The sequence below is a fragment of the Juglans microcarpa x Juglans regia genome, chromosome 3D, assembly GCF_004785595.1.
Source record: "Juglans microcarpa x Juglans regia isolate MS1-56 chromosome 3D, Jm3101_v1.0, whole genome shotgun sequence".
In the NCBI taxonomy this organism is placed as follows: domain Eukaryota; kingdom Viridiplantae; phylum Streptophyta; class Magnoliopsida; order Fagales; family Juglandaceae; genus Juglans; species Juglans microcarpa x Juglans regia.
This window is the reverse complement of record NC_054598.1, coordinates 27,152,984-27,167,043: the sequence shown is the minus strand read 5'-3', so window position 1 is coordinate 27,167,043 and position 14,060 is coordinate 27,152,984. Positions and strand designations below refer to the sequence as shown.

At 33.4% G+C, this 14,060-nt stretch overlaps 1 protein-coding gene across 1 annotated transcript; it reads left to right on the top strand.

The window, feature by feature from the left end:
- Positions 1-4,978: 4,978 nt before the first annotated feature.
- Positions 4,979-11,161, top strand: LOC121253894 (putative receptor-like protein kinase At4g00960). Its single transcript, XM_041153821.1, has 6 exons — positions 4,979-5,322; positions 5,425-5,564; positions 6,181-6,391; positions 8,844-9,078; positions 9,535-9,685; positions 10,562-11,161. Exons 1-6 carry the CDS (start codon positions 5,259-5,261, stop codon positions 10,946-10,948), a joined length of 1,188 nt encoding a protein of 395 aa, XP_041009755.1. The 5' UTR covers positions 4,979-5,258; the 3' UTR covers positions 10,949-11,161.
- The last annotated feature ends 2,899 nt before the right edge of the window (positions 11,162-14,060 follow it).

The following is a 14,060-nucleotide window of genomic DNA, read 5'->3' as shown; positions in this document are numbered from 1 at the left end:
GAGAGCACACTAGTGCGTGTACTTCACATGTTGGAGTCATTGTGTGTGCATCTAGGCGTGTGACCTTCGCGTGTCTTTGATCTGGTTGGTGTGCATGATGGCGCGTGGGGAGAGTGAGGCCCACTTGTCTTCAACCTCCAAATGGTGTGTGTAGCACGTGATGTGGTGGGATTACTCTTTGTGCTTTAAGTGGCGCATAGGAGTGCGTTCGAAATCAATTCAGCTTATGATTTGCATCATTCTTCTTATCTCGGTGAGAAAAGGATTTTGGTATGCATATACGCAGAAATACTAAAAAAAAGGCTCTGATATCACTTATTGGGAATTGTGGTGGTCAAGAAGCTACACAAAACACACACACACACACACACACACTCTCTCTCTCTCTCTCTCTCTCTCTCTCTCTCCCTTAACTCTTATTGACCGAGCGCTTCTTGTATTTGGCTCTCACCATTGCACTGCAAATGACCTCCTTTTTATTGGTGAGGCTTCCGAAGACAAGCAACCAGAAATCTTAATAATGAGGGAGGTTCCAACAGCAAGTGTTGACCAGCAGCGAACATGGATGGACGGTGGCAGTAACTCTTCATCTATGGACATGGAAGAACTCTCTAATCATAAATGAAAGAGCGTGTATAAGTATTTATTAAAATTTCTCAAAGTCCGCGCCATAAAAAAATCACAACTTAAAATCTGTGTGCATGATCTAGGCCATTATCATGCCTCCATGGACTAAGTCTCATCCTGCAACTCTATCTTCATAAATATTCTGGCCTAAGGTGGTTTAAAAACATAAAAACAAACTAAAATGAGTTGACAACTCAGTAAGAAACTCATCATAACTTAAACATACTTAACATAGTTTTTTTCATAAAATATTTTATGCTGAGAACTTAAAATCATGATTTCTCATAATGATACTTATACTATGTATGACTGATTTATCTAAGTTAACTGAATAATCTGATTTATCTAATTGATCTGACTGGATAACACACTTAACCTTGTGTGCGAGGTTGTGCATTGGCCCCACGTCCTGCAATCGCAAGGGGAGTCATTGAGTAGTATTCTGGCATACTATAGTGGACTACGCTTGAGTCTATGATTTGCACATCCACCCTAAAACTGCATTGGTACCATACATTTGTATGACCATCTAATTAAACTGATCTGATTTTATCTTATACTTGAACATAAGATAGTTTACGTGTTTTATGCACGTGAGATATATGAGATGCATAATATATACATAACTATAATATGTGGAATGAAACATGATGAAAGGCGTGCTTGCAAGTATCATGACATACATGGTATATAAACATTAGCTTCCAAAAAATTGACTTTAATAATAATATATATAACTAACTAATATGTATTAATCTTAATTTATGATCAAATTACTTACCTCGTAACGTTGATCCAATATTTTTGGAGTGCGACTAATTACCTATAAAATATGTGTAACTTACATAAATTTCTAATTTATCACGTATTTTGTAATTAACTTAGAATATTTAAATAATCTATATTTTTCCAAAGTCTAAAATTTTCGAAACGCTAATTAATTATTTGATTGACCTCTAAAATATGAGTAATTATACTCTTAGGCCTTTATTTCTACAACACCACACACCTAGGTGAGGTGGGTTTTTTTAATTTTTTTTTCAAGAAGTGCGTTTTACTTGTTGAAATCTCCCCTGTGTTTTACCCAGTCCCCCACCCCCAAATTCTGAATCATCCCAGGTGATCCATTCAAAACTGTGAAAGTTCATCTCCAAATCAAGGGTAAGAATCGCATCAAGGGAAAGAATCGCATCTCAACATTATACTTGGAGATTTTTTTTTAATGGGAAGGGAGCTCTTTTTTTTTGGAGAAGAACCCATTGGTGGCCGTTTATCTCCATTTTTCTTGTTCTGAAGGGAGCAAAACAAACTATAATTTTTTTTTTTTTTTTTTTTTATATCATTGAGAATCTGTAGATGAAAGAACGAGAGAGAGAGAGAGGTGTTGTGTTTGTAAAACAGGGGAGGGAACACAGGGGGAGGGGGAAGGGCAGGGAGGGAAGTGGATTCGGCAAGACTAGACCGTTTTCACTTAAACCCGGTTTGCTACATCAGCTGGTGTGTGGAGTAGGAGAGTAGGCCGGCTTTAGAGTAGACTTTTTCCTAAAGTATTATCAAGCCCGAACTTTTATTTTTATTAGACTTCATCATCGAAAATGTCATCCTAAATTTTTGATAAGATAAGATGAGATATTTTGAATAATAATAAAATTTTGAATACACAGTTCCGATAACATGAGATGAGATATTTTGAATAGTAATAAAATTTTTGAGTTAAGATGAGATGAAATAGTTTGTAAAAGAAATGTGTGTTTGGATAGTGAGATGATATGAGATAGTTTTTAATTTTTGGGATTTGAAAAAGGTGTGGGTCCCATTGTTTTATAAATTACCTGTTGTGCACTGTTCATGTAATGTTCACATCATTTTTCACTGTTCACTCACTATTCATGTCAGTTTTCACTATTTTATATTGTTTATTTATTGTTCATTTAAGTGGATGTTTCAAAATCTAAGAGATGAAATATTGTGTTTGAATAGCCAAAAATACTGTACAGTACAACTCCAGATGAGATGTTTTCATTTGTATTGGTTAACCAAACCGGGCCTTAGAGAAAATAATGTGAGGGAGGGAGCTTGATGTCGGCCAATCCATGTGGCTACCATGTGTGACATGTGGAGGTGAAGGGCTCCGAAGGTTCGTCTTTGTGTATCCATGAAACGCTCAGCAACGTGGGAACCTTTTAATGGTGGTGTTGCAGTAGTGCATGGTGGAGGGTTGAGCAAGAAAACTTGCTCTGCTTTTCTTGTATAAAAGCAGGGGCTAGTTTCCGTTTGAGGACACGGATGAGCTGTGACTGATGGTGATTGAACATGGAGTGTGTAATGGTGGCGGAGGAAAGAGACGTGGGCTACTTTCTCGTGGCTGCGATGCTGGTCTGGCTTATGTTGGCCACGTAGGGCAAGTCTCCATGGGTTAGTTTGTTGCCCTAGTTTACGTGAAGACAATGGTGTAGTGGAGTGGGATGCTGTTTGCCATGAGAAGGGATGGAACTACATTGTTATGGCTTGATGCTTGCTGGGGTTACGATTTATGTTGTGAAAGAAGAAAAATCAAGGTGGGGGGAGGGACTCACAGGCAATGTGAGAAAGTGAGTTGTAGCTTGATGCTTGCTGCTGGTTATGCTTTATGTCGTGGAAGAAGAAAAATCAAGGTGGGGGGACTCAGTGGCAACGTGAGAAAGTGAATTGTGGCTTGGGGAATTAAGAGAGGGAAGTGAAGAGATATATAGAGAAACTGGGAGAGGGTGGAATAGATTTCAATTTGAACTTAGATAGTGCTCAACAGAATTTGAAATAATATATATATATATATATATGTATACTTTAACAATTAAATAGTTCTTCATTTATCGTAGGATTTAGAGTAATTGAGATTGTGTAGAAGACTTCAATTAATGATAATTGTAATAAGAAAAATTCTAATAGTCAATTTTAAATTTTAAAATGAATCTAACATATCTTCTAAATATTTTTGAGTTTTAACTTAGTTATTAAATTTAATTAAAATTCTTAACCAACCTTAATAATTTACGGTACGTGGACTTATTTAATGTTGTCTACAACGCAATACAAGTTGTCACCATCTCTAACGGTGGCCCCATAGTTTTGGCCATTTAAAACATGCCACATGTGAGACGGCCCTCATTGAATGCTTTCAAGCGTTGGATGAATTACAATGGAGTATATGCCAGGAAATTCAACCCTCATTAAATGCTTGAAAAAAATAATAATAATTTGTGAGACTTTAAAAAAAAAAAAAATTAAAAGGAGCGATTTGATGATTCTTCTTCTTCTTCTTTCTTTAGTTGTTGTGAGAAAATTGGAAAACAACTCTGTATGAATCTTTCTTGCGGTAAAATTCTTCTCGTTGCTCTTATTTACTTTATTTATATGTTTAGGATGGTTTAGAAATACAATTATTTTCAGATATTTAAAATTTTTATATTATTTTATTATTATTTATAAATTATATATTACTATTTATTATTATTTATAAATTATTTTACTATTATTTTTAAATTATCTGATATATTCTTAATAGTAGTTAATCTCTTATTTTCTGCCATCTCATCTAAAGAGATGTTTGGAAATGAGATAACATGAGCATTTTGAATAAAATTACTTGTGATTCAAAAAAAAAATTACTTAAGAATAGTAATGAAATAGTTTAAGTTAAAGATTTATTAGACTTTGAAAATAAGAGAGAAAAAATTAAATAAAAAATATTATAAAGTTAAATATTATTATAATATAATTTTTATTTTGTGATTTCAAAAATTTGAATTATTTTTTTTTTAAAAATTTAAAAAAATTATAATAATTAATTTGAAAGTATTTATATTTGATGGATATTTAAAAAAATAAGAAAACCGGTCGTATTAAGCGTAACCCTGCAAATGTAGAAATGTAAAAAAGTTGATATTAATTAAATGAGTAATGCTAGATATAATTATAGGTTGAGTAAGTGTCACTAGCTCTTTTTTTTAAAAAGTAAGGTCTATCATTAAAAAAATTAAAATTTTCATGTAGATCTCATGTTTACTCAATTTTTTAAAAGGAGTACGCGATATTTACACACTCTATAATTATAAATATTATTTTTCTAATTGAATTGTCAAAATCGGAGCAACTTAAAAAAGAAAAAGAACAAAATTCTCTCAATTTCATTTGAAATACTAAACTTTTATTTTATATAAAATATGAAATATTTAAATAATTTTTATAATTTAAAAGCAGGTGGTTTTGCTTGGCTTTGAGACTTACTTGTTGGAGTTTAGAAAGCACGTGGAAATATTACAACGGCTGCCGATGAAAAGAGATGGCTGGTTAGCAAAAGGAGGAAAAAAAAAAAAAAGAGTTTCGAATTAGAAACCGATAGTCAAGATTGGGTGTCATTGGGTCAACACGCCCATTTCGATTCAGATTTTGCTCTGTTCCTACACCATAATTCAATATTCATTGTTGAAAGCCATAAACCAATCGTTCATCATCATTCATCCCCACCCTATTTAAAGATTCCCACGAATTATCAAAATCCGAAGAACCTGTTCCAAAGGAAAATATACTTTTCAGATATACACTCGAGGAAGTTTTCTTATATGGCCTAGTATTTGAAACCACAGAAAGCCATGGACAAGTCGAAGAGTTTCATTCAGCATCTCATCAAGCCCTTCAAATTCAATTCAAGCAAAGGCAACATAGCAAAACCCAGTTCCTATTTTTGCATATGTTTCTGATTTGCTACGTTCCTGATCACGAAATGATCTATGTTCTTCTTCTGTTGTGATCTATTAGACAGAAAAAATGAAGAAGATTTGGAGAGGATTGCTCGACAGGAGCAGAAGCTATTTCCATATGAGACCTTAGTTACAGCCACTAAAGATTTTCACCCAACTCACAAGCTCGGCCAAGGTGGATTTGGACCCGTTTACAAGGTAAGATTATGATCCATGTGTGATTTGAGCTTCCCGGAAAAGTTTGAAGTCTGTTTGGTTTATGAGAAAGTTTAAGGGCAAAGTCAGATTTACTGTTCTTACAGGTTTTGCTTGGCGTCTTGTTCATTTTTTCCCTCTCTTTTAGTTGGGTACCACACAATCGAATTGGTGTTTCACTATTTCCTGAGCAACTAATTCCACGGTTGAGTGAGTTTCTATAAATAGTGGATTAGTGGTGGTGACTGAAAAAATTATATGGGAAATTTGAATAGAATATATAACCACTAGTATCATACATGTATATGAACATCTTAGGATCACATTCAGACGATAATATGAACCACTAATATCATCTACAGGTATGAAGTAATGCATACTTTAAGTTGTTAAAGCCACTAACCTCATTGGTGTATTTCTACAGTGTGCTAAGTTGTTAAATGTTCAATCCTTTTTTTTTTTCATTTTGGAGTTTCCATTCCAAGAGATAATAATTTACCAAGCTTTACCGTGTTTTTTGCTAGACCATTGTTCCAAAGGGAGAAAGTTTATTTGGTATCTTGGTAACCTAAAAGAGTAATTGAAAATTCTTCCAAGTAATGGGGTGTTTTTCGAATAGGGGAAGTTGAATGATGGAAGGGAGATTGCCGTGAAGAAGCTCTCACACAGCTCAAACCAAGGGATGAAAGAATTTATGAATGAAGCTAAGTTGTTGGCACGTGTTCAACATCGGAATGTTGTGAATTTGTTGGGGTATTGCGTTCATGGGGAGGAGAAGCTACTCGTTTATGAGTATGTCTCTAATGAGAGCCTTGACAAATTTATATTCAGTAAGTTCTCTGTTACTCTGAGCTGCTTTCCTGTCTTGGATTTCTTTTTCTTTTTCTTCTTCTTTCTTTTTTACTCACTAAGGAGATTTCTATCTAGTAACAGAGTGAAACACAATGAAAAATGTCGTATGTTTAGGTTCTAAGTTCATTGCTGGTAATACAGCTGCATAGTAATAGTAATTTATTGTTCTGCCAATTATATTGCTTGATAATTTTCTGGTCTTTGATCCAAGATAAAATCTTTATGAAGTATTCTACCTTTTTTCCACACATAAAAAATTTATGCTACACAATATTGCTTCTATGTGGAGTGCTTTACTCTCTTTAGCCTGCAATATGTTTGTCTAAATTACAGGAACTGAATCTGAGGATGAACAGTTTTTTATGTAGGTCATGGAAGTATTTGCTTAATATTTTGGGTAGATTCCTTGTAAAACTTGTCCATATTAATTGAACAAAATTTAGAAATAAAGTGACTAATCATGTTTAACTTGACTCATGTCTATTTAAGTATGTAACAACCTAGAGAAAATGCCAGTCATATCTTCACTTAACTCCAAAAAGACTAGTCAATTTGAAGTTCCCTTAAAATCACATATAAAGCTCAGTCTCACCCATTAATTAGCCAATATGAGACAGCATCTAGGACTACCTTTATAACTTAACCACCCTCTGTGAGTTAGCCCTTTTTTCCAATGCAGAACTGGGGTGTTACAAACTCCCCCTTTAAATTCCTAATGTCCTCATCAAGGTCATGATACACAGTGCTCTAGTATTATTACATGGTTGGCCTTACCGGGTGGCTACATACCACATTTAACGACTTGGGGAAAACACTAATCTTATCTGCACTATAACTCCTGAAAGTCTAGTCAATTTGAAGCTTCCCTATGATCGTTTACAAAGCCAGTTCACCTACAATGAGAGACTTAGCACTCATGACTACCTTTTTAATTTACCCACCGTGTATGATTTGAATATAGGATGGGTGTTACAAAGTATCATGTCAACGTAATCCTGTCAGGTATACTACACAGAATAATCCAACTTTTCTTGCACAGTAAGCCAATTTTAGAGCAAAAAACTCCCGACATTTCTTGGCACAACTAAGTAAAAAGAAAAACACATTTGACGACTGGAGGCATAACTTATCTGTTCAAAATTATCCAAGCTATGTTGTATCAGCTACTGGAAACAACAAACAGAACAATAATAATCATCCAAGATGTTCAACCTTATTAGAAAAGCCACTATCAATTTTTAATCCGTAATAAAAAGGATAACGATGTCTTTAATTAAATGGAAATGCAGAAAAATGATAGCAGCCTCTAATTAAATGGAAAGCTACAGGCAAGCATGAGGCTAAATAGCTTCAAAATGCTTTTCTTTTTCTGATATAGCTTTATAAAGGCAAGTTCTAAGTTGGACAAGAGCATACTTACTAAGAAGGGGATTTCCAGTGCCAATTGGGCAATAAGTAGTGTTTGATGTAAGAAACCAAAGACAGCTGTTCATAATGAGACATGCTCAAAACGTTGAAGATCCTGTAATGTAGAACAGAAATAATGTTGTAGTATAGCCTTTTTTCTTGGGTTGGTAAAGCTGTGATACCATCTCTTACAAAAGTGTTACATTCAATTGGTTTATGCGTCAATTTTTTTCAAAGAAATATCCATGCTTTCTTTAAAACACAATTTATTACTTAAAAAACCTATTAGCTTAGTCATTTTTAGCTTATTCATTTGTGATTTAAATACTTATAACAGGTTTATGCATCAACCGTTGGGGAACAAAAAAGCTTGTACTTTCTTAAAAAGAAGTAACTATATCTTCAAAATTATGTTTGAATGGCAGTAATTTGACAATACTTCCGTTCGTGAAATAATGTAAACACATGATGTGGGTGTCTCTGATTTTCTTGATAGAAAATATATATCTTCCTGAAACAATGGTTGTGTTCATGAGGCGCAAGTCCTAAAGAGTGTGGCTCCCCTCCTTTTATGGGATTTTAATATTTTGAGATGATGGCCAGTCAATATTCTTATCTTGGTTTCAAGAAGTTTGTTCCTTCCCCGTATGAATGCTGATAAAAAAAATTATATATTTGCACTTCCTTCATGCCTTGAATTTGTTTTTTTCATCTTGCTCTAAATCTTCTGAAGGAGACGGCTCTTGCGACATTGACTTTTATAATTTGAATTTTTCTGCTCTAAGCCACCAATCTTTTTGAATTGTACAGCTCTCTCTTGACCGATCTTGTTGCAAAAAGGTGGTGGCTTAGAAGAGAGACCCCACCATTTTTAAATCCATAGGGTTCAAATCACTTAGTTGATTAAACAATAGAAATTTTGGTACGATGGTGATCGTTCTTAAGTTTATTTTTCCTATGCTTGAATAACGGGCCAAAGTGCTTTGTACTCATATTGATGGTGATTTTTATGTTTAAATACAGAATCCAACAAAAGAGAGGAACTTGATTGGAAGCGGAGGTTCGACATAATTGCAGGCATTGCACGGGGCTTGCTTTACCTTCATGAAGACTCACATAATTGCATCATCCACCGAGACATCAAGGCCAGCAACGTTTTACTTGATGATAAGTGGGTTCCTAAGATTGCTGATTTTGGCATGGCCCGCCTCTTCCCAGAAGATGAAACGCATGTCAACACCCGTGTGGCCGGTACCAAGTATGTTGTGATGCAACTTAGCATATATTATTATGAAAACTACTACAGATTCAAAAAGATTATATCAATTAAACTCACATAAACTGATATGGTCTCATAGAATTTATTAGATCTACTTTATTATAAAAATAATTTTATAATTTGATGTACCACATCAAGTCACATCAACTTGTAAATTTATTTTTGTGTAATCACTTTGTGGCTAAAGTATTTTTCTATTATTATTTGAAAAATACTTTGTGAATCTATAAAAAAAATAATTTTATAAAAATAAACTCATAAACTTAAATAACTTAACGTAATACGTTAGTTTATGAGTTTATTTTGGGTGATTCTTTCGTGGATCTAACAGTTTTTCTTGACATTTTTCGAGAAAAAGTACTATGAAACTGCAAGTTTTTTATTTATTTTATTATTTTATAATTTTAACTCTTCACTTCCAATTCATGAAAATAGCGGATATATGGCTCCAGAGTATGTCATGCATGGAAATCTGTCGGTAAAGGCTGATGTATTCAGTTTCGGGGTTCTGGTTTTAGAGCTAATCAGCGGGCAGAGGAACTCCTCGCTCAACTTAAATGTGGATGCACAGAATCTACTTGACTGGGTAAGTAATATTTAAGTATTAAACAAGTGATTTTTTCATTTATGACGAACAAGGAAAAGGTTGTTGTTGGTTAAAACTTGGCGGGCGACCTTTTTATATTGCCGTCCTGTCCACATCCTGTGTTTCTACATATAAGAGTATTGATATTGATTTGATCAAAATTATTTTTAAAATTTAATAAAAAGTATATAATTTTTATAAATTTAAAATTTTTTTAATCATAACTTAATATTGAATTAGTTATTGAATTTATGAAAATAATAATATAATATTATTTTTTTAATAAAAATATTTTTATTTTTTTTCATATTTTATAATTATATTAATTATATGTTAATTAATAATTTAATTTGATTCTTATATTATTATTACAAGACAGTTAGAAATTAAATGTGAATAAAAAAGATTTTTAGAGATTAAAAATAAATAAAAAATAAATTTGATGAGTAAATAGTAATCTTTCAAATTTAAAAAAATTTATTTATTTATTGTAATTTAAAATTTTATATTTATATTTTTAACTAATTTAATGTAATTTTATTTTGATGAAATTTATTAAATTTTACATATGATTAGATTTTTGATAAAGTCTGTGTCAATACTCTGAGCTGTCTTTCGTACCTTTCTTCGAGGAAAAAATTAAACTTTTTCTGCAGAGGAATCTTTCCGGAGAAATCTCGTTGGGGAACTTTGATTTCTTGGTTACGCAAGTTCTGAGAAACATCATTCAAAATTAGTTAACCATTAATTTACGGAACATTTTCTTTGAAGCTTATCCAAATAGTAATAATATAATAATAACAATAATAATAATAATTTTTTTTAATTATTTAATTTCTGAGATCCATCGCTGTTTGTTAATTGTTATTGCTGCAGGCATACAAGCTTTATAAAAAAGGCAGGAGCTTGGAGCTCATGGACCCCACGTTAGCATCATCTGCAGCCACAGAGCAAGTAGCAATGTGCATTCAACTAGGGCTGCTATGCACACAAGGTGATCCGCAACTACGACCCACCATGCGTCGTGTGGTGGTGATACTATCAAAGAAACATGGCAATTTGGAAGAACCCTCAAGACCAGGAGTGCCGGGATCCCGGTACCGAAGATCCCGGAGGCCTCCTGGAATGTCTTCCTCCGCCGGAACATCCGGCGAATCAAATACAAATACTTCTGATTCCACCACTAATACCAACAGCGCAACGGCAACCAGTTCGGCTACCCCTAGATTAGACCCTCGTGGTAAACGTCCGGTGCTAAGTTAGGCCAAAAGGAATAGGAGATTTTGTTAATTCTTTGTGCATTATATATGTTTATATCTGGTCTGTTTATATGTATATCTAATCTTTTAGTGGGAATTTTGTTTTTTAGTTTTTTTATTACAGAAGAATGAAAACAAGCTTGGCGTGAGCTTCTGCCATATTTCCTTAATTTGTACTTGTGTTTATATTATATATGAAAGTTGGTGAGAAATGAGATGATTCTTTCCATTGCTCCTCCACTTGCCACTAACCCAAGCTAGTCATCCCAAGGGCCCTAGCCAAGGCTGTATTGTTGCTAAACACAGATCACCTATTGGACACCCTTCCACGCGCTTTTCTTTGACTTTTCAACTTGAGTTCCCATACGCATAGACCAATCATCATAGCGATCATATTTAATTATCACGTGATACTCTGTCCAAGTTTAACATGGTAGATCGAGAGATGTTCAAAACAGTGTGAAAAGAATTCCGATCCGGGCTAACAGAGATTGGGAATAAAAGATTATAAGGATTAAAGTTCTGTTTGAACATCTCTACACCATTGTTCCAAAAGTTGTCTAACTCCAACCTTTTTACTGGCTGTCTCCCTTTTCTCTCTAGAGCAGCCCCTCAAAAAATTCAGACCAGAGGAGGGGGTTGGAGCTTCGGCTCCTCCCTCTTCTCTCTCGTGTTTTTTTTTTTTTTTTTTTTGGTTGTGTTTTTTCTTTTAAAGTAGAGTGAAATGCCAATCTGTTATTCTCCAAAGCTCAGTAACCACCACACGCCCCATCGCAAGATTTTCAAGACGCCGATCCTTCATACTAGTGAAGAATCTCGTCGAACGAAGCGGCGTGTGAGCCACATGTGTGGTCCAAAGTGTGCGCGTGACATCCATGCGCCACCGCAAGGGGAGCTCTACCGGCGACCGCCACCACGCATGGCATTTTTGGGACCAGGGCTATCGGTTTCTTTAGACTCGACTGTCTGCTATACTTCTAGGGTGGCGCGTGTCTCTCACGCGCCACCACAGTCCCTGTGTTTACTTTTTTGATTTCCTCTAAGGTTGAAAATGCGGATCTACAGCTTTCTAAGCTGTATTTTGCTATTTTTCCAGTTATTATTTACATTTTTTTATTATTTCCTTTGTTTTAGGTTAAAAAAATAAAAAAATAGTCTCTTGGACATTTTGTCCATAGAGTGAAAGTCCTTTACTCTTCTGGAGCGTGGGGTTTGAAATATTTGCTTTAAGTAGAGTGTGGTCTCTCAGACATTTTTTCTGTAGAGTTTTTAAAAGTTAATACCATACCAGCAACAAAAGAATTTGTGTACTGGTAGAGCTCCAACCGTGAGTAGTTATCTTGTAATATGGGTTTTTTTCTTTATATATCAGTCACAGCTATGACTTCACTTTTATAAATTAATGCAGTCTATTTCTAATAAAAAAAAAAGTTGAAACGTTGAGCTTTGCCTCCAATTTGTTCTTATCAAAACAAAAACAATTACAAAATTAATTAGGGCTGTTAATTAGTTCGTATTGTTCCGAGTGATATGAGTTCGGGTCATTTCTGAGTCGGCACGAACCTCATTGAATGACTACTGGACTGTTGGCAACCCCTGCCATTATTGAGGACAAGATTGTTGGGACATGCCCGTCTCCTTTTAAGTCCCAAACTATTGAACTGACAATTAGTCACATTGATTCGATGAGCCTCCTTTGTGGTGACGTTGGGCCTGGGCATAGGCCCATTTCTACCATAACCCTTTACTCCCTTTATGGGCTGATCCTCTTTCCCATCACTGTTAATAATTTTTGGATAAAAAGCAGTGTTTGCAAGGAAGCTAAATGTTTTCCTGTATTTAGTGTAGGGTTATTTTTCAGGCTCATTGAAATTGGCTCCGTAGAAGTATTTTATCTTATCTCATATTATCATTATAATTTTTTTAAATTTTTATATAAAATATAATAAATAATTTAATTTTTTCAAATCTTAAAATAATAATAATATTAAAAAATAATATTCTAATAATATTTTATTCAACTGTCAATTTTCATCTCAACTTATCTCAATTTAACTCAATATCCAAACCGCACCTAAAATTTTTCAACTTCTCTTTTATTGAGTTTTTCTGTATAAATCTTACTGTCCAATAAAGTAAAATTGATCTGATAAGATAAGGTTTGGAGCATCTTCATTGGCTTCAAGTTTATTCCCAAGTCTTTTAGAGCATTGAATGATGATATAAAACCTAATTATCAGTAAAATATGAAGAAATTAGTTCAAACAGGTCATCTAATGGATGTTGTATTTTATCTATATTTTTCAGTCTACAGTGATACCGCTACATTTGGAGTGCACTTTGCACATGTGTAAATAATTTTAATTGGTTTTTCTCTCTTCTAGGTACTTTTTTTCCCTATTGCCAAGGTTTAGAGCATTCTCAATAGCTTATTCATAAAATGAGTTTCATTTGATTATATAAAAGAACATGTAAAATATAAATTGCTATAATAACTAGCTACATGTAACGGGTACTGTTCATCATTCAAACAATTTTTTTATTATTTATACTTCATTTACTCCCTCATTTACTTTTATTTTGACATTTCAATACAAATTCTTTTTATTGTTCATAATTTAAAACACCTCTATTTTATTTTTTTCTAAAAAATATCTTGGAAATATTATTTATCCAATTTTTTCATTTTTTGATTTAATTTTAAATTTTTATTTCGCTTCTATATTTTTATTTTGTGTGTATAGGACTGAATTATATTACATTGTATATAATAAAATATTGCAAATATAATATATATATATATGAATATTACAAATTTATTGGTAGAAAGGAAATGTTTAAAAAGAATAAAAAAATATTATTTAAATGATATGAAGAAAAAATAAATAAGTTAATGTATAATATATTGTAAAAGTCAATATATAAAATAAAAAAATGAAGTTTGATGATGTAATTTAAAGGATAAGATAAATGAACCGTTGTGAATACTCTTAGCTTATTTCATTTCCACCCAATTGGTTTATTTGTCGCCATCTTCCTTTGAGTTATTTGTTGCTCGTCGACTCCATCACCCATCGGTTTGCGTTATTGTGCTTCAATTTTGCTCTCTCCGGTTT